This window comes from Phalacrocorax carbo, chromosome 1, assembly GCF_963921805.1.
Source record: "Phalacrocorax carbo chromosome 1, bPhaCar2.1, whole genome shotgun sequence".
NCBI lineage: Eukaryota > Metazoa > Chordata > Aves > Suliformes > Phalacrocoracidae > Phalacrocorax > Phalacrocorax carbo.
Window position 1 is genome coordinate 120,589,688 of NC_087513.1, and position 24,339 is coordinate 120,614,026.

General features: G+C 43.5%; 1 protein-coding gene across 2 annotated transcripts in view; it reads left to right on the forward strand.

Annotated features, from left to right (window-relative positions):
- The window catches only part of PDE9A (phosphodiesterase 9A), a 29,323-nt gene that overhangs the window by 1,935 nt on the left and 3,049 nt on the right, over positions 1-24,339 (forward strand). Inside the window, exons 1-10 of one of the 2 annotated variants that reach the window (XM_009509622.2) lie at positions 710-770; positions 5,444-5,528; positions 9,591-9,672; positions 12,051-12,125; positions 15,282-15,368; positions 18,494-18,598; positions 19,761-19,843; positions 20,715-20,871; positions 22,049-22,162; positions 22,819-22,923. In XM_009509622.2, the coding sequence (XP_009507917.2) occupies positions 749-770; positions 5,444-5,528; positions 9,591-9,672; positions 12,051-12,125; positions 15,282-15,368; positions 18,494-18,598; positions 19,761-19,843; positions 20,715-20,871; positions 22,049-22,162; positions 22,819-22,923 (915 nt within the window). In that variant the 5' untranslated portion in view covers positions 710-748. Of the gene's footprint in view, positions 1-709; positions 771-5,443; positions 5,529-9,590; positions 9,673-12,050; positions 12,126-15,281; positions 15,369-18,493; positions 18,599-19,760; positions 19,844-20,714; positions 20,872-22,048; positions 22,163-22,818; positions 22,924-24,339 lie in introns of those variants that run through there. The other variant, XM_064468481.1, reaches the window with a different exon arrangement.

Consider the following 24,339-nt stretch of genomic DNA (forward strand, 5'->3'; position numbering starts at 1 on the left):
GTACACTCGTTATTTCCTGCTGACAGCAGGACAGTATCTTACACCAAAAGCAATTTTGGTGATTATCTTTGATCTAAAAAGGAGATCAAGTACTAAATATAAATGTTCTTAATGTGCTCCTGCCCTCTTAGGAAGCAAAAGAAATGCTTCTTTGCTGAAGAGTCAAATCACCTGACTTGTTTCATTTTTCCCTTTATCACCCAAATATGTCTCCTCCGAGAGGATTTCTGAATATCTGTATAGCTGTTTAATTTATTCCAGCTGTTTTGAGTAAGACAGATGTATCCCACCACAGCTCAGCAAATCAGCAGCATAATTCAAAAGGAGGAGGGCTTCAGAGTGTGCGAACACCAAGATGTTGCTGTTAGGCAAAGCATTATCAATTTAACTTTGCTTCCCTAGGGGGTACAATAACAAGTCCCTGCAGAGAGAGGGGGTGATGAAGTGTTGCAGAGCCACAGTACATTCCCAGGACCATAACAAGATCATTTGTTGTTCGTTTTTCTGAAAATTAAACTGGGGTGTATTTTCTGCCCAAATTTTACCATTTCCATGGAAAATTTTCTTTTTCTTATGGCAACTGCCATTGGACTGATCAGTCCGCTGAAAAATGTAGATATTTCTAGCAGAAGTCCTTTGCACCTAGGGTAGGTACGGCACAAAATGTATAACATTAATACATAAGGGTTTTCTTTTCAGGGTTTTTAAAATCAATGAGCTGAAAACGGAAGTAGCTAATCACTTGGCAATGCTGGAGAAAAAGGTTGAATGTGAGTGTCCCTTTATTTGTATCACAGTGGGAACTGGTGCCTCAGAAACCCCTGCCTCGCTGCCCGCCTTGTACCCCCGCTCCATCCCGCTCCTCACAGCCCCTCTGCTTTCTCCAGTCATTCGTAACTCAGCCAGCCTTGAGCCCGAAAGGCTGCAGCCAGCCCGGGGCGAGGCACGGGGAAGGCAGGAGCCCGTGGTGATACTGACTGGCGGGGCAAGGCGAGGGAGGGAAGCCTGGCTCTGCAGGCATCTGGAGCACCCCAACGACGCCCCCTTTGAGGGGCCTTTGAGGGGCCATTGAGCCTCCCGCCGAGCTTTGGGCTTGGGGCCATATCCTCCTGCTACCACATCCCTGTGGCAAAAGGTCTCTACCTCCCTGGCCCCCAGCTTTGAGCTCCCCGTGGCCTGCCCTCCCATGTCCCCTTGTGCCCCAGCCCTGTCGCCCCCGTCACCGTCACCCCCCCTGCACCCAGCAGTGACCCCCATGCCTCCGCACGGGCACTCCCTGCAAAATGTCACCCTGCAACACACCTGGGCCCTGGGGCTCGCTGCTGAATTTTGTAATTAATTAAAGGAAGGTTCTGCAGCTGCCTTCCTTCTACTTTAAGTCGGATATTTGCACAGGTCAAACTCATTGTCTTGCAGAAAGTTTTTCCTCTTTCAGAAATGCATTTACTGGGTATTAAGCCGTTGGGTCGGTCCTCACTGCTGGCTGAGACCCAGCACCAGCACCGAGACCTTATTTCTTCTAAGTGTCATGTCGCACACCTCCCTCTGTTGGGAAAGGGCCCGAAGCGGGGCGAGGCCTCTCCCCGCAGCACGTGTGCATGCTACGTGTGCAGCACGAACACAGCGTGAGCACCAAAGCGTCCACAACCAGGCGGCACAGCGTGTGCTGAAATACAGATGGAGGGTACATCTCGTTGTCTTGCGTGGCGGTAATTTCTGGGCTGCAAACATGGGGGTTCACCCCTCGCTGGCCATATTGCCTGGCAGACTACTAGGCAGCATCAATTTCCTTGCTTGTTCGGTGTGTTAACAGTAACACAACTGTATTCGGTTACAGTGGAACAAACAAGTTCACCTGGTCAAAGAGCTCCCTTTCTGTTTTGTTTTGTTTTTCCCCGTGTAGCATCTGACCTGTTGTATTTCAGTATATTATGCAGAACACAGGCCCCAGAAAGGCAGAGAAGGGGTTGCACAGCACCATTTTGACACCAAAGGCCACGTCCTTGCTGATACGCAGCATTTAAGTCAGGAGCAGGCAGTCTTCCCCAGCATCGCAGCTGCAGATATGCTGCATCTTTCTCACTAGAGCTGGCTGGAAAAAAAATTTCTGGTTCATGGAAGAAGCTGTTTTCTTGAAATTTCCCCTGACCAGAAGCTACCTTGACCCTGCAGCTGCTCAGTGAGACTGATGCCTTTGTCAGCAGGGAGAGGAAAAAAATGTCCTTATTCAAAGAGCAGCTGCAGGGGAACTTCTCCCAGAGGCCACCCCAGCCGCAGGCTCCCCGTGTGGTAGGAGCCCTCTGGGGATGTCCATGGAGGGGGGCTACCCTGTGGCATGCCTATCCCGAGCACAGACCTCTGCATGGAAGGGTAGCAACCCCTGCTTGGCTACAGTTTATCCAAAGCTCCACTGATTTATTCTTTTGTCCAAAAGAAAAAAAAAAAAAGAGAAAAAAAAAAAGAAAAAAAAGAAAAAATTAGCTCAGTCACTCCACATTTTCTCTGAAACTTATGACCAACTCCAGTCTTCAGAGCTAAGTGCCATGGACTAGAGCAAATGAGGCAAGCATTCCTGTGGGTCTTCATACCCCCTTGGCAGCCCAGACAAGCAACTACCCCAGCCAGCTAGGGGCTGCTTTCAGCCACTGGCTCTCCCTGATGACTCCCTGGGACCCCCAGCTGCACCCTGCACACACACTGCCTTTCAGCACTGGCAGTACGAGGCAGTGGAGTGAGATAACAGATTAGCATGCTGCTGCCGTGGGGAAGTCTTGTGCGTTTGCACTCCCCAGCACTTTATTGCTGGTTTAGGGAAGGCAGCGTACCCAGAGCCATGCAGGTGAACTGAATTCACTGGTCCCCAGATGAGGTTTCTTCCTGTAAGTGGGTCTCACCGCTGAGGGAAATAGGAGCAGATGTAGCAATCTGCTGCCATTCTGCCTGAGCGCTCGCAATCCCTTCTTTAGCAGCCTCAGCCTGTGGGAAGGAGCTCCCTGGGTTGCCTGTCTACAAGTGCACCCATCTGCTCGAAATTTGACTTCCAGAATTTGCAACAGAGCCAAATCTGCATAATTTTGAAATAATCCCAGGCTTTCACATCTAAAAAGCAAAACTGTGAGGGGAAGGGAGTGTCCAACCTCCATACTAGAGCTGGGCTCCCAGAGGTTGCTTTAAGAGCCATGTTTCAGTGCTGGATTCAGCCCAAGGATTTCTTTAGACAGCACAGGGTCTTTTCAGAAGGTATTTCTTGCTGCAGAATAATATAACGGGCCCTTAATCAGTGCACATGACAAGGCCATTTATCATTTGTGAGCCAAATGTGAAAAGAACTGTGCTTTTGTTTTGCCTTTTCTCCTACCTCCCTCGGAGATCCCTTTTCCACCACTTTCACATGTAATCTCTAGGATTTCTTCCCCAGAGGGAATGTGTGTGTGGGGCTAAGTGCTCATGACAGCGCTACATCTGCACCTCACATAAAATGGTCTCAGTGTCCTTCCCATTACTGTCTAGAGACCACATCACAGAGATGTGTTTTCAAGGAGCCAAATCTTTTAACTGATTTTTTAAATCCCATCTAAGGCTTGTGACTTCCCCTTGCAAAATGCGCCCACGCGGGACAAGCACTGGGAATGCTTTGTCCTGTGGCTTGACTTTCTCTGCTCCAGTGTTCGCACAGCAGCCCACACATGAATAAGGAAGCTGGCAAAAAAACCTTTACAATTTGTAAGCATCTCACATCTACCTTAAGAAAATAATTATGTAAATTCTCTGCTCCCCTGGAGAGGGTTTGGAAGAAAACTAAAGAGTCGCAATACGAAAAAATGCTCAGGGCTGCCATTTTGCACCATAACTCCTCTTGTCTCTGCAGTCGCCTGCCCCACTATCCTGTCGGTCTGATAACTCTGCTTTGCTCCTACTGCTTCAAATAGGTGCTGGCTACCATTTAGACAGCTTGGCAAATGGGCTACCCACAAACTTCTCCCGGATGCATGCACCAAGGTGGTACACAGCAGCGCAGGGCCTGCAGGTCAGCTGCAGCTGGTCACTGGCAGTTGAACCGACTACCCAAAAAAGTGCAGCCAGATATCCAGAACGAAGATATTGAATAAGCAGGACAGCATCTTGCCTGTATCATCACATTGTGATCTCCCAAAGAAATTGCTTGTGACAACACTAAACAAAACTGCATCAATCTGGAAATGGGATTTTTAAGTGGAGGGTAACCCTGGAATCAAGCATAAATCAAAACCCTTTCCCTTTCCTCTCCTAATATGTGGCATTTTGGACTCGGTTCATACACCTCTCTGGTTTTCCCCTTTGCTAGCTCCAACAGCAACCTTTGTTGTTACTAGCATAAAGAAAACAAAACTGAGGTCTCTGCTAATCCATAGAGGTGTGCCCTTCTAAGGCAGTTTTTTATCAGTTACAGGCTACCCTCCAGATAAGTGTAATTTTGACTATTATTTTCTAAGAAAGTGACTGAATACTGATTGTATGCTTGCAAATTCCCTTGAGTTTCCTGAACCACAGCTTGTCCATGCAAACAATGAGTTCAGTGAACAAATGAGCTGTGAAATGATTGCATATGAATGACATGTACTTAATAAATGGTGCTGCATTATGTCCTTTAGCATGCTGATAGTTCAACAAGAGGAAAAGAAAAGGGAGAATACTCTCCTACGTGCACTGTGTTAGGTTCTCACAGCTACATGGAATGAAGTGCATCGTTGCATAAACGGGCAATCAAACTTTTTGCCTTGTGGCTCTCCAAATGACATACAGAAGAGGAATATAGGATATTTTTTTTTTTGTGCCACATTCAGAAATAACCTTTGATTACAAAACTGATTGGCAAAAAGTGACAGATCTTCAATACCTAAAAAAAATTTAAATCAATCATCAGAGCAAAACTTTTCAACATTTTTATCTCTGTCCTGCTTTCTCACTTTGGTTTCTCTGTATCTAGCAATGCCTCTCAGAGCTCCTTAATGCTCTGCATGAACTTCCGAATTAAAACCTTTTATCCTAATGGGAATTATAATCCTACTGGGACGTGTTTGCCTAGCTGCTCTTATCATCCCAACAAGAGAAGGGTTTTTTTGCTCAGGATTTCCTTTGATTCGTGTTCTACAGCAGCAAAGTGAAGGCACCAGAACAGCTGACTGCTGCTAACAATCATGGAAAAGCTGAGCCATTATAGCCATTCTGTGAATTAAAATACTGTAGCTATTATCTAAAATTGGCAGCAGAGAATTCCTTTGGGTTTTCAAGATATATCGCTTTGGCAGCACCTGCATATGTGAGAACTGGGGCAGACTGTAAGCACTTGCTGGCTCACTGGATAACCGCACTGTTAAAGCCCTTTGAAATTTTGCACAATTGGGAAACAAGATCCTTTGACTTTCGCCATGGTAACACCCCTGTTGTTTTCCTTTGTTGACAGTGGAAGGCCTGAAAGTAGTGGAGATTGAGAAATGCAAGAGCGACATTAAAAAGATGAGGGAGGAAATGGCAGCAAGAAGCAGCAGGTAAGTTCTGCTTTGGACCTAACCAAAGAAATAAGCATCTGGTTTCAAACCCTAATGCAATGTTTCCAAAGAATTGAGTTACCTTCTGGGCTTAGAAGTACAGGAACAAGGAAACCACTAATGGTTAAGGACAGTGGCTTTAATTTAACATTTGAAGATGTATAGCCATTCATCTCTTAAAATAGCTTGGGCCACGAGAATAGAGAAAAAGATCTTGCAACAGAGAGTTATTTTTCACCATACAGAATGGGAATTCTTCATCCAGATTTACTAGGAGAGAGGGAAAGGGAAAAGAAGTTCTTCAAAGTGTGGTGTGCTTGGTTGGGAACCAGCTAAGGCTCGAATCAGCTCCAATATATTCTGGGAAAATATCAAATAAATATGTAGCAGCTCTTCTAATTATGATCTCATGCTATTATAAAACATCCATTTCAATTTCAACAAGAAATTGGGAATCTACATTGTAATTCAAGGGCTCACTGTGATTGTGAAGCTTGGCTTCACTGTAATCAAAACAACAGCAGAAAAAATTGCATTTTGTACGGTACATGGTCTCAGCTGGAAAGTCTGCCCCTGTGTCACTGAAATACCCCATTAGGATGAACAACTCATCACTGTGAGATTATGAATACTTCTGGGAAGGTTGCTGAAGAGGGATATACTGCATTGCTCAAAGTGTGGGTGAAAGGGATGTTTCTCAGAAAATGTAACTATGCTATCTTGACAGTCTCTTTTTCTTCATTTGGGGTCAAATTCTCTGACCTCTAATCAAAGTTCTTTCCTACTGAGGGCAATGGGAGATTAGCCAAAAGAATTATGCTTTATAATCACTTGCTTTTATAAAATTTTTTATCCAGATATGTCAGGAGGCACAGTATTAATAAATTCCTGTTAAGTCTAAGGCCAAATTCAGCTGTCATACTGGCATAAATGCAGAGTAATATTATTAACTTCAGATCTGCTCCACATTTACACCAGCAGGATGGATTGCAGTTTGCCGTGGGGCTTGTATCATTTCTTCTTCAGGTGTGTGAGGAATTCTCATTAGAAAAATCAGAGCTCAAATCAGCAGTAAATGCAAAAACACGTATGCTGATTTGTGACAGGCGTGATGTCAATAACGTGTGCACCTGTCTTTACTTTCCTTGACTGTTGTGGGAAGCTGGGAGAGCTGCATTTACAAGCATAGTGACGCACAGGCAGATAGGGAATTAAAACAAAAAAAAAAAGAAGTTATAGCAACTTCACAGTCACCCCGTTGACACCACACACATCGGGAAGTACGAGACTGTCCCAGCAGCAGCCATGACTCATTCCTGTCCCAGACCTTGTCACCTTACAATCTATATTTTTGAGTATAAACAGCAATCTGTTAACAAGAAAAACAGGAATGGGGAGTGCTGCATCTGCCCAGTGCAGCCAGCTCTAGCTGAGGCGTAGTCTTTGCCAAGGGCTTCTAGTGGGATATGACAGCAGCTAAAAGCCAGAGACCAGCATGGAGTGTGGCGCTGGAAGGCGGTGGTAAAAATGGCTGTGGTGCTCAGCAGCAGGTAGTGCTGGGAACAGACACCCAAGCTCGCTTGCTCTGAACTTGCATTGCACAGCAGCTTTAGTTGAAGCAGGAGCCTAACTCACTCTGCTCAGCATCACTTTGTGCTATATCGATGTGGCAGCTACCTGTCACAGCTCCTCTTGGTTGCCTTGAGCTGGGTCTTCCTCCTCCTGGCTGCACAGAATCTCTTCCTCCTTGCACAAAATACTGCCCATGGTTATCTGTACTCTAAGGGCTTGGGTCCCAAAGCAGCAGCTAGATGTGGCCAGGTTCAGTGTATAAGCAGGGTAGCTTCAAGTCGCCTCTTTTTGCTATAAGAGTGAGGAGAGGGTCCTCCTTGGTGGCTGGCCATTAAAAGGGACCCCTTTGGGAGCTGCTGAGGAATGAGCTGTGGTGCCTGTTCCCGAGTGACCACAGCTCCACAGGACCCATGGCATGTGGTGACCCCAGCCTAGGGGTGCCTCACCCCAGAGCGGCTGGGCAAGCTCTGTCCCATTGGTGGGAGGTACGTGCATGCTGTGTGGAGGACAGAGGCAACCCAGGGCAAATACAAATGGTTTTGCTCCTATTCAGATTTTTCATCCCTTGAGCAATGACTTTTGCTTGATAATGCATTACAGTTGCAATTAGAGATCACATATAAATTTAATTAATGTATATAAGTATGTGTGAGTGCGTATATTCCTTCAATAATATCACAGCGCACACAGCTGTATTCTTGTATGCTTCTATGTTCTTACATTTGCTGTTACATTACCAAACGACAGAGTAAGGATAAACAGCTAAGTTTATAAAAGTAATCATGCACAGTGAATTGTGCATCTCTCCTCTTCAGAAGAGCAAAGCAGCCCCACTTGCATCCCCTCAGATTGCTTTTTTTGCTAGTCTGCTTTTTGGACTCACCGCTGGCAGATGCTAATAACATTACAGTGTCATTTAAAATCATGACCATTTCCAGACAGTTTTACATTTGTAAAGGTCTGATGCATCCTGGCTCTGGTGTGCGCCACAGTATGGTAGGATGAAGGCTTTGATGTCTTACTACAGCTGGCAATTATAGATAGTTGGCTGGCCCTCAGCTAACCCTGGCAGCCAGTTCCAATTAGGGCAAGGAATGCCCCAAAGTCACTATTTTTATCCTACTAACACCCCTCACAGTGGCGTTTTGAGGAGACAGCTTTAGAAACGATTAAGACAGCTTTTCACCGAGAATCTCCTTAAACAGGGCAGGAAAAGGCAGCTGGCTGAAGCCAGCTGACTGCCTTGAACTGTAAGATGACATAACTTCTGCAGGATTTGTTGTCACAGGACACCACCATCAGAAATGATAGCAGACATCGATGTTAAGAGGAGAAAAGAGACCCAAACCAATTCCCGACAGAGAAGAGAAACACTAAAAAGAGGCACAATACACAATGTGTGAAATTATTTTAAAAGGGACAAATGAAGTTAATGGAATATTTTGGTTGGCTTCTTTGGGTGGTTTCTTTTCACTTCATTTGGCAGTAGGCTTTAAAAATGAGATAAGATAATCTAAACGTTAGGACTGCAGGGATAAATGCAAAATGCAAGCAGATCAACATCACGTGAGAGTCCTTGTGACCAGCTACCTGGGAAACACATATTGAATTAATGTATCGCAATTGCCATGGGTGATACCACATTGCTCTTAGCTTTATTGTGCCCCCTGTGGCTGTAAGGCAAGAAACTGCTGTTGCACTGCAATGCAGCAACCTTGATGTTCTGCAAAGGCTGTGAGGCTGGTGTGCACCTCCTGCCATCACGGTCCCCTTGCTCAGATGGGGTAGCATTAGCTTGGCTCTTCCACATGCAGAGGAAGAAAGAGTAGATAACTGGCAGTGGGTGCTGGTCTTAATAACCAGGAAAGCGTTAATTACCTGAAATTGCTGGCAGCAATTCCTCCAGGACCGGGGAGCCAAGCAGACTGTGTCTGCCGAGCCTGTGCCTCACTGCTGTTGTCCAGCCTGAAGGGCAGCAGGCAAGATGGTCATGCCATCAAAATGGATGGTCTTACCCAAGCTTTTACTGAGGCCTGGAGCTGGGCTGCAATAAGCCGTGGGCTCAGCAGGTGCCTACACCAGTAAATAAGCACAGGCATGCCTGTGTCCATACTCGGCATGGCCCCCGGCAGGGCTCTGCTGTCCTAGGAGAAGTACACCTGCCACAAACAGCAAGCTGCCTGTTGAAAGGAAAGTTACTTGGTTTAAATGGAAGTGATTGGGTATCCATGGATACTTGTCTGAAGACAGACACTCTTCACTTGAATTCAGATAGATGGCGAATGGGTGACAGTGGTGTTGCACAAAGGGAGAAAATCCTGAAGAGGATTGCGCTTTTAAAACATTTGAGCAGCACCACATTAGAAAGGGAGATGTTGGGGAGTGGGGTAATTCTCCGAGTGATGCCTACTGAGAGACCAGAGTACTGGCATTTTTCGAGGCACCGCAGCTTTGTTCCCACAAATTTAAGCACTGAATATTTCATTTCAGGACTAACTGTCCCTGCAAGTACAGCTTTTTGGATGAAAACAAGAGGCTAACTCCCCGGCGGGATGTACCATCCTACCCAAAGGTACCATGCAATGCTCACACTTCCCAGAATCCTATCATGCACTTGCTATGCTGACAAGCGCTGGTTTACAAAGCATGATTCCCTAGCCATCTACCTTCTAGTTATTCTAAACCCAGGGCCTGATCCAAAATCCCTGGAAGCTGATGGAAAAAGCTGTGATTGCCTGTGGTGGCTTAAAGCTGGATCCTCAGTAGTCTTTAATACTTGAAAGTTCATTAGTGTTTGAAATGTTAATGAACATTTTGCATTCGTCAACATTTAACACTCTTTTGTCTAATTATCTTTGTTTATTCTCCATGCTCATAGCAAAAAATCAAAAATAACCTATATTGTTGTCTCTAACTGAAAATAGTGCTGCTGCCTTTTTCCTCCTAATGGATTATTTTTTAATTTAAAAAGTAATTTATGGAGATGTTTCATCTAGGAAAACAGAGAGAAAATGCGACATTGGATTCTCTCCAGAATGATTCATTGTCCCTGTGAAAATAAGTTAGTGTATTTGCTAGGGAAAACAGTAATGCTTGAAGAAAAATGTCTACTGGGCAAGTACAAGTACAAATCCGTAGTGATGAATGAGACTGAAACCATGAAGCATAGAGGATCTTTGGTCCCAGCACTTTGTCCCAGTATTTCCTCAAGGGAATTACACAAATTAATTTGCCAAAAATCTAGTTAAATTATGTCTGCTCAGTGCCTGGCTCACACCTTGACAAAACACCAGCTCATACACATGCAAATCGTAATTTAGCAGTGGGCATTTGCCTGCACACATCAAAGCTGGCTGTGCCTCTCTCAAGTTCACAAGGTCCAGTGTACCACAGGTGTGTGATATAGACATGCATCCTGGCATATTTGTCTTCAGGGCCTTGCAGAGCAACAAACTATAAGTTCTGCTGTTTATTCTGCTCTGCCTAGCAAAAGTGACCTCTAGGTTTCTGAAGCAGACATCATGACACTTACATTTCTTTTAATTAACTTTTGCCCGAGAGGCTTGTGCTCCTGACACTAATACATGTTTTTGCAAAACTTATCAGTTCTAAAAATTATTTTTCTCTTGATAAGTATATATGTCAGATCAACCTTTGATCTACTGTTATGATATTAGGATCTTGAATTAACAGGAAGTGCAACGAAGAGTTGTACTGTCTGCCTGCAGAGTAAACTGGTAGTCTGCATTTTCCCTAGAGCAAAGCTTATAGGAGTTTTGGTTTCAGAAGTTTGGGTTTTGTTTGACAGGTTTGCAAAATTTGTTATCTGTTGTCAAATGCTGTATCTGTCCAATGTCAGTGAGGGTAGGAAGCGATGGGTACACTGAAAGAAGATGTCATTACAACACTGTTATCAAATAACAGATCTGCACTGCTAATTCACAGATTTCTTGCAGAATGTCATATTAAATGTACATTTTATAGGCAAATGCAAAAATCATTGCCTTCTCAAGAAGGAAAATTAATCTTCAGTGTTATTGTTCTTTGGGTTAATTATCAACAATTTGACGGCTCAGAAAATTTCATTCACCTGCTCAGTACAGTAAGCCCAAACTAATTAGAGACAGCAATGGTAAATGAGCCAATTAGAGCTACAAGGTTTTTGTGTCCCAGAAAGACTCTGATCAACAGAGTCTCAAAAATATGATTCAGTAGAGTCCAGATTTCCCCTAGTCTTTTAATCCTCCACATTTCTTTTTATTTCATGTTGTATACAAATCATAACTGGCCAATGAGCTTGATTTTGTTTTAAACCTCTAAGCGTAACGATAAAAAATCACTTGAATCTTGCAGGCTGACAACCAATTTGAAAATGTGAGCGTTCTTGAAAAAATACTCAAAATGAGAGCATAAATCATCTGGAAGTAAATATATCATACCCACCAGCTCATTTAACACGATAAGCATAGACACTTCACACCATCCAGCCACGACTGGCTGCACTGAACATTGCTGATGCTCTGCAGGCAGCAGAACCAGTACAGCCAGGGATGGATCTGTGCCCTGCGCCCCTTACATCTCCTTGCTGGATCTACCTGCAACCCAGTCCTTAACACCTCCGCTCTCCTCCCTTTTCTCCCAGACCCTCCACCTCCCTGCTCTGTATTGATCTCCACTGATGAGCGGCCTGCCGTCTGGTGCCGTGGTAGGCAGTGAGCTGCCAGGGAGCTTGTGCCTGCCAGGTGCGGGCATCCTGGCGTGACCTTGAGCAGCCAGTGGGGAGGGAAAGAAGAGCTGGGCAGGCAGCTGGAGAGATCAGTTGCTCTATTGTTGGGAAATACGGCTAACCCCATGTGAATGGGACCCCAGGAGTCCCAGGGACATGCTAACAGCAGGTCCCATGCCGTGGCAGGGGACCCTCACTTACACCAACTGCCTTTTTGTCTGTAGTACATGCTGTCCCAGGAGACCATAGAAGCCCTTCGGAAACCAACCTTTGACGTCTGGCTGTGGGAGCCCAATGAGGTAAGGATGCCATGTTAGCTGGGTTAGCACTCTTTCTGAGCAGCAATGAGGCCAGAAAAGCCCTTTGAGACGGACTGCAGGCTTTTTCCCCTTTTCTGCCCCTTAATCTCTCTATTTTCATATCATACCAGAATACGGTACCTTTTCCCTACAGATGCCAGGTAGATTATGCTGATTATCATTACCTGATCCCTCTTTACTTTTTCTTTAATCTCTTCCTAGTAATGTCCCACAACAACCAGTGCACTATCATTACTGCCACGAGTTCTCCTGTGTCATTTTATCCAAACAAATCGATCCCTAGAAAAGTGTATGCTTAAGCACATCATCAAGAACTCTGCTCAAATCAATGAAGATGTGTGCTGCTGTGTGAAGCCAGGCAGAGGTGCATGCATTGATTCATAGCCTTTTAGGCAAGGGTTTTTCCTGTACTGTATTCTGAAAAGGTTGCAAAGCTGCATGCATGCCTATTAGTGTTTCCTATTAGTATTTCTTATTGCTTCATTTTCTCATTTTTCTTATTGCTATTGGCATTATACTTTGTTCATCACTTGTACTGCAGAAGGTTCTGGAAGGCCCATGTGTAAACATTTGCAGAAACATGAAGGAGAAGGATGTTTCTGTAATGGACAGCTTATGATGTAATGAAAATCTAGATTAAGCAAATACAAGAAAATCTCACCTAGGGAAAATGTAAGGGAGGGCAGGACTAAACTAGGGTTTTAGTGTTGGGTTTTTCCCAAGGGAATGATTGGGTAGTTCTAGCAGCACCCCCAGCAGTAATCACCTTAATTACCTTCTCAATCAGATGTAGGTGTTGTGCATACAAGAGTCATTCTGGCTCAGCACTTGTAGATCAACATGACAAGGAAAAATACCTCATACTGCACCCATAGGAACAGCATATTCCCTTCAGGATATTTCATCTGGCTGGTAGAATAACAGAAGGACTCTCTGGTGGCTTTAGGTCCATCTCCAATTTGCAGAGGCCGGCAGAGCTTTCCTTGTGTGGTCCGTGCCAAGCTGAGGCTGGTGCTCTGCAGTTACTGCTCCCTCTCCAGCCCCTTTTCTCTGTACCGCGGCCATACAACTGCTCAGGCAAAATGGCTCACGCCCAGCTTTTGAACGCCTGTCAGGTCTTTACAGCAAGAGAGAATTATGACCTGCCAGGTGGAGCGTAACACTGTTGCCTCATTGTTGTGCTGACTATTAAGAAAGAATAGGGAGAGAGACATACCATCATCCATGGATTCTTGTGTGCTGAGGCGTAGTATTTTAGCACAGTAACTCGTTCAGAGTACTAGGAAACTCTATATGGTGGCGTGAACAAGACTAATGAGAGGGTGCAGAAGTTAGACATGCCCTGCAAGGAGGAGTGCTGCTCAGAAATAAGATACTACACAAGCTCTAGTGAGCTGAGCACCATATGGGTTTATCTCACCCTTTTAGCTCTGGTTTATGTTGACAGAGAATACTTCAATTCTGTCAATGCTTGTTTAGTAACGATCGTTTGCCCACATGCTCAATGCGGGGCAGGTGGGTTATAAACCGTAGTCTTCTGTAAGCAAATTAATAATGTGCTCTACAGCATCGCAGTAAACAGAGCTATGCAGCAAGCTTGTGGGTTTTTTTCTCAAATGCCCACTCACTTTCAAGCCTTAGAAGAGTCCAATATTCAAGCTTTTGCTGTTCACCAAGAAAGCTAAAAATGAAAACTGAGGTTCTCATGTGTTCAGAGGCAGGGGCTCTGGGACTCAGAGTCACCCTGCCACTCACCCAAAGCTTTCTTGGCCACCGCTGGAAGGAGGCAGGCATTTCTGAGGGTAATTCAGCCCTTCCAGATCAAGTTTATTGTCCTAGAAAGTCTTTTTTGAAACTACTGCAAAACATATATTCTACTTCAGGGACTAGGAACAAGACAAGGTGGTCTACAGCAAAATGCTCTCCGTACGATCTGAGCACAATTCAGCTCATGACATTTTCCCTCAAGTCTGGCAGGAAAGTCGCTTTCTTCCTGTTCCGATGACTCAAAACCAGCCCCCTTGTTACTGCATGAACTATGTATATTCCCTGGATAAATATAAAGTTTCATTAGATGAAATCATTCTTCTGGAGAGGTTTTAAGAGCCTAAATAACAGAAACCTAACTAAAAATGTCTCCAAGGCCATATTTGTGACATTACACTCATCATGTTAATACCCCTGGATCAGTCTGCAGTCTAAAAACTTCACCTGCTAATATAATGGCTACGTTTCATCCCGTGCAGATTTTGCCTTCAGAAATGGGAATGCAGACACATAAACTCCTGAACTCCTGGAATTCTGTTTATTTCTGACTGGTGGCTCCTGTTAAGTGCCCAGACACATCAGATTATCAATACCTTTCTTTCACAATATTTTCAAACCCAGAAGATTAACTGGGAGTGGTAGTGCTAAACTATCTGCATCCCCCTTCCTACCTTGGAGCAGGTGTGGTCTCAAAAAAGCAGCCTGCCTTTGCATTTCAGCTATTGGGTTTCATAGTTACAGTTTACAGGAGCGGATGGACACAAACCTGCTGCAGTTTTCTAGGGTTATAATGGGAGATCTTTTGTTAAACAAGAAGTCTGACTTAAGGTAGTGGAGTTAGGAACCCACAAGAAGTCATAAAGGAAGAAGATGTTGATATTGACATGTATCTAGAATAAACGTTTCTTTAAGTATCTCTTATTTTCTGCTGTCGTTTTCTGTACAACTAGGGCCTGATTCATTTCTGTAGAGCTAGGGCCTTTGGAGTCGGTGGAAAAACTCCCACTGATTTCATTAAGCATTAGACCATATCCCAGCTGAATTAGAAAAATGGCAATACTTTTTTGTGAGAAGAAATTTCTATGATACGCATGAATCACAATTACTAAAGCGAGTTGGTATGATTCAAAGCCCTGCACAAAACCTATGAAGTCAACAGCAATCTGTCTACTTCAAAAAGCTTTCAGAACCTCTCTGTCTCCCCTTTTGCACTGTCTTTAATCAGGCAATCTTTGAACATCTTTCTTTCATCTTAAGAAGAGGGCTCTGCAATTATTCAATACTTGCAAGGACGAAATTCACTCTGCAATGTATCGTAAAGTAAAGTGATATTTACCAAGCCAATAACCTATGTGTTCCTGGCTGCAGATGCTGAGTTGTTTGGAGCATATGTACCATGATCTTGGGTTGGTAAAAGACTTCAACATCAATCCTATCACATTAAAGAGGTGGCTAGTAAGTATTTCAAATTCCTGATATTTGCAATTTTTCAAATTAAAAGATCAATAAACAAAACATTTAGTCATTGAATTAACCTGTCTCACATGAGTAATCCCACTAAAAGCAGTCAATCTAGATAAATTATTAAAATTTAAGTATGTCAGCGAATTTTTGTGTGGTAACAGATGACCGTTTTTTAATTGTTTTACATTTGTTTGCTGAGCTTTCTGTTACTGAAAGCCATTCATTTCTGGTGAATGCTCTTGCTACTTACTGTAAATGGAGACAAGTGTCCAGATATGGCCAAAAAGAAGCCAGTATGTACAATAGTCATTAGATGTCCCAAATCACAGGGAGTAAAAGAACAAGGAAGGAAGAAAAAGGAATGGCTGAGAAGTAAAATAACTTTCTTTGTCTTGATTTCTAATGCTGAGAATGTCGCAGAGATGCAAGACATGATAAAGATGAGACCATACCAAAACTAACATGTCTGAAGAAGAAACACTGGAGTATTTAAAAATCAATAAATTAACAGGTCTAAGGGAGAGCATAAGAAAGAATTTTCTAAAAAGCAGAATAATATATTGGCTTTCTCAGAAAAACCCGTCATGTTCCTAGAGGACCGCAGAACAGTAAATACTTTACCCATTTTTATAAAGGATCTAGGGATACCCTGAAGAATTATGGTTAGAAAAATTTACGTCTCTACCTGACAAATAGATTGAAAGAATAATTAAAAACATCATGATGTGAAGTTCTTTATACCGATGTTTCATATGATTCCTGTAGCGAAGAATTATATCTCACTAATCTCTTGTAATTACCCGAACAGTATGGACAGAATAGAAGGAACCTGTTTACATGATTGATGTAGACTCCCAGAGAGGCCTGAGCAAATTCCACAAATTCAGAAGGTGACTATAAAATGCAAAATGAAACACTGGATTCATCATACCATGAAGTACAGCAAGGGCAAAAATCACCGGGGCTTACACAGACGTACCCTGGGTGTACGCAGGACAGTGACTGTCACTACTTGGTGTGCCGCTGCCAGCTGAAGCTGACAAGGCATTAGGCTGATCAGAGACTGAAATAAGGGTTAAAACAGACTGATATTACCACGTGTCCATAGAAAGCATAAGGCTTACCTGGAATTTATGCCTAGGACTGGCTAAGTCTTTTTAGAAAAACGGTATGACTACGTTAAAGGAGATATAAAACATGATCGAGACCTAGGAAATCTCTCCCCAAAGAAGGCAGATGAGAAGCTCAGTGGTGTTGACCTTAGGAAGCAGCTGAACAGAAGGGGTGGGATGAAACACAATACAATCAAGGCTAACACAGAGCAGATAAAACAGAAAATTTCCTCCACCTGCCTCACAGCCTGAAAACATGGGAAACAAGGTGATATGTCAACATACACCAACATGCCACCCACACGCGTTACTGCAGGCAGCCTCCTCTTAGCTTGTATCTCCAAGTAATTTGTTACCACTAGCATCTAAGATAGCCTCATTCTCAACAACGAGGGGAATTTATTATGTATTTTCTACAAAGGTGAGACAGGGTGGGATTTCCTTTCTTAAGCGTCAGCTTCGGAGAAAGAATGATGATTAAAAAAAGCCCCGAGGTCTCTGCTTCAAACCATGATACTTCCCCAGGCACAGTATGGGCACCAGTTTGAACTTAAGTGGGTGAGAAAAAGCCACCTCTATGCATATGCTTCCTTTCTTGCTCCCACATCCACTGGCTACAGAAATGTTGTAGAAAGGGGAGGAAAGAATGACTAATACAACCCAGTCACTCCAGCCCTTTAGTGCTCTGAGTCAGGAATCCCCTGGGATGCTCTGGGTTCCACTGCTGGATGTATATCTTACCTCTGTATGTTTTTGTATGGTGCCCAGGCATGACCAAGGTGTCCATGTGGAGACTGTGAGATACTGCCTGCCACCTGTGAGACTGGCTGTCAACCATATTGTGCCATTAGTTATTAATTTTAAAATAATGTATTATATTTCTAAAGTGTTTGCTGCAGAATAGTCTTTTCAGGTTTTACAACAAAGTCCCCAAATGTTGTATAAGCATTGGAACTCCATAGTTCATCTAGAGCTTTGAGGCTTCCTAGAAGACAGTTCCCAAGTTGAAGGGCTTGATCCTGATGGGGCTTGAGGACTCTTGAAGTAAATTCACTTTTTAGCTCGAAAAGGGGACACAAATTCCACCCGTGTCATTAATTCAGGCTCAGTAATTGAAGCATGTGCATAAGGGCTCTCTAGGGTCCACACTACGGAGGCTTCAGTAGAAGGGGTCCAGCAGTGCTGCTGCTGCTTGGCTCTTTTGTGCAGGACAGGATACCAAAGGCTGTCCAGTGCATTGGAAGAATGACTGTGGCATGTGTTAACCCAGCTGTGCCAGCTTCGCTCAGCCAGCCTGGCTGACAGTAGGGAGAACACATGGAAAAAAAAAGCTTTAGCTTGCAATGGTAATGAGGGCACATAGCCAGGATCTGTAGAATGTTAAAACACACAAAAATCATTCCCATGTGTCTGCATGGCTAAATCCCTCTCATGCTGCCTAGCGCAGGAAATCCACACAGGTATGCTAGTGGATGTACATTCACATCTTTACTTTGCCAAGCAACACATCCCAAAGTGCCACCTCTGAGCATCTGCAAATGAAATAACAACTACATTTCAGCCTTCAAGATTTCAAAGCTGCAATTTGTATTCAGCAAGAGAGGGGAATGGGGATGTACTCTGAGTTCTTTACACACCTGAACGTCAGGGTTTAACCACTGCACAGTTTCAAATACAAATTCAGGATGAGAGCACAGAGTCCTATCTCAAGACTGAGATGCACTTGAAGCTGTGCTGGGATGTTTACCCATGGCTAGCTGGTATGAGAGAGAAGTTGCTATGAGCTTTACCTGCTGACAAATTCTTGACAGTAATCTCTCACCCTCCCCCAGGAAGGCAGAGATCCTTGTGCTGTCACTCTGTCCTAGCAGAAAATAATACCTGGCTCCATAGGACTCCCGTAGGGATGTACAGTGCTTCCAGGGAGGCTGTGAAGCGTATGTAATCATGTTGTTACAAAGAAAGCTCTCCTGTCTCTGACTGCTTCATTCCCTCTCTCTGCAGCTGTGTATTCATGACAATTACAGAAACAACCCCTTTCATAATTTCCGGCACTGCTTCTGCGTGACCCAGATGATGTACAGCATGATCTCACTCTGCAGCCTCCAGGTATGCCCCCACCTCAATAGTATCGCTCCATTTCCATCATAAGGCACCTGTTCATCCACTGAGCACCACGACACCTGTGCCACTTTTCTGGCAGAACAGGCCACCAGCTTGCTAGCAAGTGATGAGCTTTGCAGTAGCGGCACTTGTTCAGTCCCTGGGAAGAGGAAGAGAGGTGCTGCATTTCCACCTCTGGCTGCCCGCTCAGCCGTCCCAGCCCAGCCCCCAAGCACCTACACAGCTTTCTGAGGCTGCTGGAAAGCTACCTTCACCTCCTGGATATCCCCAATTTGTACACTGAAGGTCTTTTGGCCCCCTGATAACATGAAACACCTATGAATCAGATCTAAAAGCTTACTGATTTATGGTCTGTGGATACGGTCTTCATCTGTGACACAAAATGTTCCCACAAGAGGTTTTCTCCAAATGTGTGCTTGCACCTGAGTGAGCAAATAAAGCCTTGCATGTCCTGTATGTGAGATTCATATTTGGCCTGTATTCTGTCCAACACTATAGGCATAATTTATTTTCATTGGCTGGATAACCTGTGTGTATATATTAATTTAATTTCCGTACAAAACAGATTTTATCCAGTAAAAAAAAACCCAAAACAAAAAAAGCCCAAACCCTTTCTTCTCCATAGTTAAACACTTCAGTTACTGGCCTAAGTCTATTTTCTTGCCAATAAGAGTATGAAGTAAAACTTGCTTTAATGGAAGTTCATCCTATTCAGAAGCTGTGGGAATGCAACACTTAATTTTTTCTCACTCTTTTCGAACTTTAGTTAATGCAGAATGCAATGGCAGCAAAGCTACCTTCCAGCCCTCCCTTAACTAATCAGGATGCTCAAACGACTTGTAAGAGACCACTAATATCTCAGTGCTTTTATATGATCTCTGTAGTAATAGCAAGTTTCAAGCAAATTGCCCTCTCTGAGCTGGTGTTATTTAACGCAACAAAGGCAAATCTGAGTCATGTTTACTGGAAGGGAAGGCAGAATTCTCTTTCTTGACTGAAGTAAACTGATCTATGGAAAAATACTTCATGTTGCTCAGATTTGCCTTTCTCTAGAAAGTAAATGTGGGTGGTTTTTTCACTTCTTTTAATTTATGGGGACAGGGGAAGCAGAAGTCATAATACTACATTAATGTTTTGTATTTTACAGGAGAAATTTTCCCAAATTGACATCTTGATTCTCATGACTGCAGCGGTATGCCATGACTTGGACCATCCGGGCTATAATAATACGTAAGTCTGTCTCTTGCCTGCTCTTCCCTGAAAATATATTGGGAAGGTAATATCAGCTGGCATTTTTGGTAGATCAGATATTCCTTCTCACAACTTGAGCTGACCATGACCTTCCCCCAAGGCCCTGCTGTTCACTCACACGTGGGCCAAGGCAGAACTGCCTGCAGAAAACTCAGGTCTGGGCTGGGGTTGCCAGCTGTCCTTGGCTTTGTAAGGAGAATGCTTTTTCAGATTTCTGTTCCAACTCCTTCCCCACTCCTCAGAAAACAAGGTAAATTGTTTTACATCTGAGAGAGGGGCCACAAATGATTGAAGCTCCATTGACTGAAATGGAATAATTGTACTAAAATGCAAAGTGATTTAACTTACATATTATTTCATAATTATAAATCATTATGTGCATATTATTCGATTTATTATCATGTGGGGAAATTAGAGTTGTTGACTCATGGACACTTTTGTGCGCTTGTATGTGTGTGTGAAAAAGTGAGCGAGATAATCTAATTTATTTGTAGCCATTCATTAAATAAGGGCAGAACCCAATTCTGGCTGGGATCGGTGAGAATTTCTCACTGATGGTAAATGGTGGTTGAATAAGGCCCAGACAATTCCTTCTGTGTTTGTTCTATGTCATTTTAAGCTACAGAGACTTGCTAAATTAAAAAAAAAAATTGCTACAGGGGAATAGTGCCTGAGATGATATTAGAGTAATATCTATCTTCTCCAAAAATCCGATTTAGTACTAACAATCAAAAAACAAACTGCAGCTAATTGAATAAGTATTGAAAATAATGTAAATAAAAGTAAGCAGCATGGTTTAGAGCAGCTGGTGTGTGTCTGGAGGAGTTCTCATTGTTTTTGTTCACATCAGCTATCAGATAAATGCACGAACTGAGCTTGCAGTACGCTACAATGACATCTCCCCGCTGGAGAACCACCACTGTGCTGTGGCTTTTCAGATCATTTCCCAGCCAGAATACAACATTTTCTCCAATGTCGACCAGGACCAATTCAAACAGATAAGACAGGTATGAATGCTGCTCCCATCTGTGTCGTACAAACTGTTCCTGAAGATATAAGTACGCACATACTTCCCTGCTGTACAATGCAAGTGAATCATTCCCCCTAGAGGGTAGGACTGAAAAAGCCCCTCACGCTGGAAGGATCCAAGAGGGATTCTTGGAAAATTTCCACACCAGCACTCCCTTGCTGAGAAATAATGAGTACATCCTGACTATTAAAGCCTATGACATTTTGGGGGTAGATAGTTGTATTATTGAAGGAGCCAATTAGCTGACTGGGAAAGGATTAAGCTCTCATGGCAGAATTTTATGCTCTAAGAGAGCATTGTATTAATTTTAAGAGGGGCTTCAAAATGGGAAAATATTTACAACAGCAGAGCACTTGTACTTTTGGAAGAGGCTCTAGTGGACTGGGAGTCGTTACAGTTATCTCTGAGACAGTGAACAATGCTACAATTCCCATTAGAGCACTAAGGGCCAAAATGCAGTCTTAGTTTCCGTGTTACACCTTCCTTACACACCAAATGAAAAAGCAGACCAGTGTAAGGGCTCAGTTACCAGTCTGGTTGGAGTTACTGATTCTGACAGTGCACACGAAGCAGGCTTGGGCCCAAAATGGATAGAACTGTATGAAAAACTGCAGCTTCAAATTAACCATGTTTTCTCATCATAAAATCTGCCAAGCAGGAGGATACAGAGCTCCTAACACATTGGCTGCATCTGGGTATTTCAAAGCCCTTAATCCAAAGAGGATGAGCACAGAGGACATCCACATCTGTTGATCTTTGTCTCTTCTTAGGGACACTAAGAGTCAGCAGCAAAACCTATAGTGCTTTCCAAGGAGCCAAAAGCGGATCTTGGCAAACAGAGTGCGGCTTCTAACATCCTGTTGTACAGGTTTTTTTTCCACAATTAGTCAATCAAAAAAGGAAAAGTCTCAATGCCCCTGGAATACAACACCAGTGTTACAGATTGATCCAGCCGTGATCTTCATATACCATGAACTCTTTACAATCCTATTCCAGTTTGCTTGGCAGTTTCAAGTCAAAAACTTCCCCTTTCAGTGTTAACAATATAATGCATCTGAGTCTTTTTGTGTGTAAGAAAGACTCTACTTTGCTCTGCAATAGTAGACTTTGTAAAGAATATCAAGTTAATATGTGAACATATTTTTCTTTGCTAGGGGATAATTACGTTAATCCTGGCTACAGACATGGCGAGACATGCAGAAATACTGGATTCTTTCAAGGAGAAAATGGAAAATTTTGATTATTCAAATGAAGAGCACATGACATGTGTAAGGAGGTTTTGTATATTATTTTTTTTTGTGCAGAGTGTGAAAGCTTGTAGATTAAAATGTGTTTAAAAACCAAGATTCAACATATATTATATAAATTAATCCTTCTTACATCCTCTGCCACACCAAAAATGACTGAAATTTAAAAGTGCTTTATATAAAATAGATTATTCCGGCTTTAGAAATCCTAGAGTCCCATCAAGAAAAAAAAAATATTTACTCTGTCAGGATACAAATTCTTATTGTCCATTACTGTGGGGCAAAAAGGACCCACAAGAGTACAAACCTTAGTCTCCCCTACTTCCTAATCCAGTCATCTTTGGCATCCAGGGAAGCCTCTTCTCAGCTGCCCCTTAGCGCTCCACAAACAACTTCATGGTCATTTGTGGCTAAATCTCTTCATGCAGCAGATAAGCGCACATCCCACTGTGGCACATCCCACTGTGGCACATCCCAGTGCTACAGATAGGGAAACCGAGGCACAGAGGGGATAAGTTGAAAAGGATCCAGATCATTTAAGACCTCTGATTTAATCCTAAAACTGTCCTTTCTGTTTGAAAACATTGCCTCCCATTGCAGTATAAAGACACAGGTTCTGGGTAGAGGGAAAAGGGCTGGCAATAAGACTTCAGTATTGAAGTATTATCCTCTTTCAGCTGAAGATGGTACTGATAAAATGCTGTGATATCTCCAATGAAGTCCGCCCGATGGAAGTAGCAGAGCCTTGGGTAGATTGCTTACTAGAGGAATACTTTATGCAGGTAAGAATGAGAGAGAGAGATGCAGTTGCACAAATTGCTGCTTTTCCTGAACCCCACCTTACCTACAGCTACAGCTCTGCTGTCTGACAGCCCAGTCTAGCTCTAGGATGGAAAGGCTTCTTTCACAGAAAGCAGGAAACGGATGTGAGCAAGAAAAGCTGTTCAGAAAGCAAGTGAATGCAGTAGACTGTAATTTGCAGATGAAAGACAATAGCAACCTAGAAATCCTAATGCCAGCAGACTGATGCTTGTTGTCTGAAAAGTGGCTGCCTTGCAAGTTTGTTTGACGTATAAATGATTTTTAAGCCAAAAGGGCAAGAGAAATGGCAAGAGAAAGTTGTTAAGTAAATGATATGAAATATCACACAGGAACTAGTTTAGATAATTTTCACTGTGTGTGAACATTTGCCTAAAGAGAAAGCAGATGACTTGCTGAGGTGCGCAAAATCAGACTTGAAGCCCCCCCAGACCATTGCTCCTCTGTGGATTCCCAGCTGGACAGCTTCTGATTGCTTAAAAGAGGATCCCTGAAGAGCAGCCCTCAGCTGCCTCCGGCACATGGACTCCTGAGCAGCGTGTACATGCTGCATCAGTGGGATCTCAAGAGACACACAGCCACAGTGCTCCGAGGAGGAGATGCCAGAGCTTTCTTGTGTGTTTTGTCTATACCTTACCTTGGTAGGGTGCATGCTGAGGAGGGCTTCTCACAAGAGACAGACACCTCGGATGATGTGTCAGAAACAATCCTCGCTCACTGCATCTGCAGCTTTTTACTGAAAATTACAGTATCTGTGTGCCTTACTGTTTTGGCCAACCAGCAAAAGCACTATGTGCCAAAAGACCCAATAACTGAGAGTTTGCTACAGGATATCTTTTTTGCGGACACAGTCTGTGACCTCCTTGTACATGAACCCACATAGAAACAAACAGTGAGTTAAGTGGTAGACTCATTGCAGTCAATGGAACTGTTCTTCATTGACCCAGCTAGCCAGAACTAGTTTTAATCATTACTAAAGAAGAATATGTAATTTCTGGTGAATACCCCAAAATAGTCACTCTCTGGAGAATAATGAGGAAATCAAAGACCTATTCCTTCTCTTCCAGAGTGGCAAAAGCCATTACCATCTTTCTGAATGCTCAGAAATATTTTACCTCACAAGCCCCATGGGTTTGCAAAGAGAACCAGGTGGCCTCATTGTCCTGTAAGCCTGGAGGCGAACGCTTTCATGCCAGTACTGTGCAGATGTAACTGAACAGAGTTCTCATTATTCAGGTGCTTGCTCTCAACAAAGCAGGGTAGATTGGCCTGAGGGAAGCATATTGCTATTCTGTGCTGTCTTCAGACACCACTGAGATCTGTATCTGAAGGCTCCTGCTCTTTAGCTACTTGGTACATTACTCTCCTCACAGGCTGCT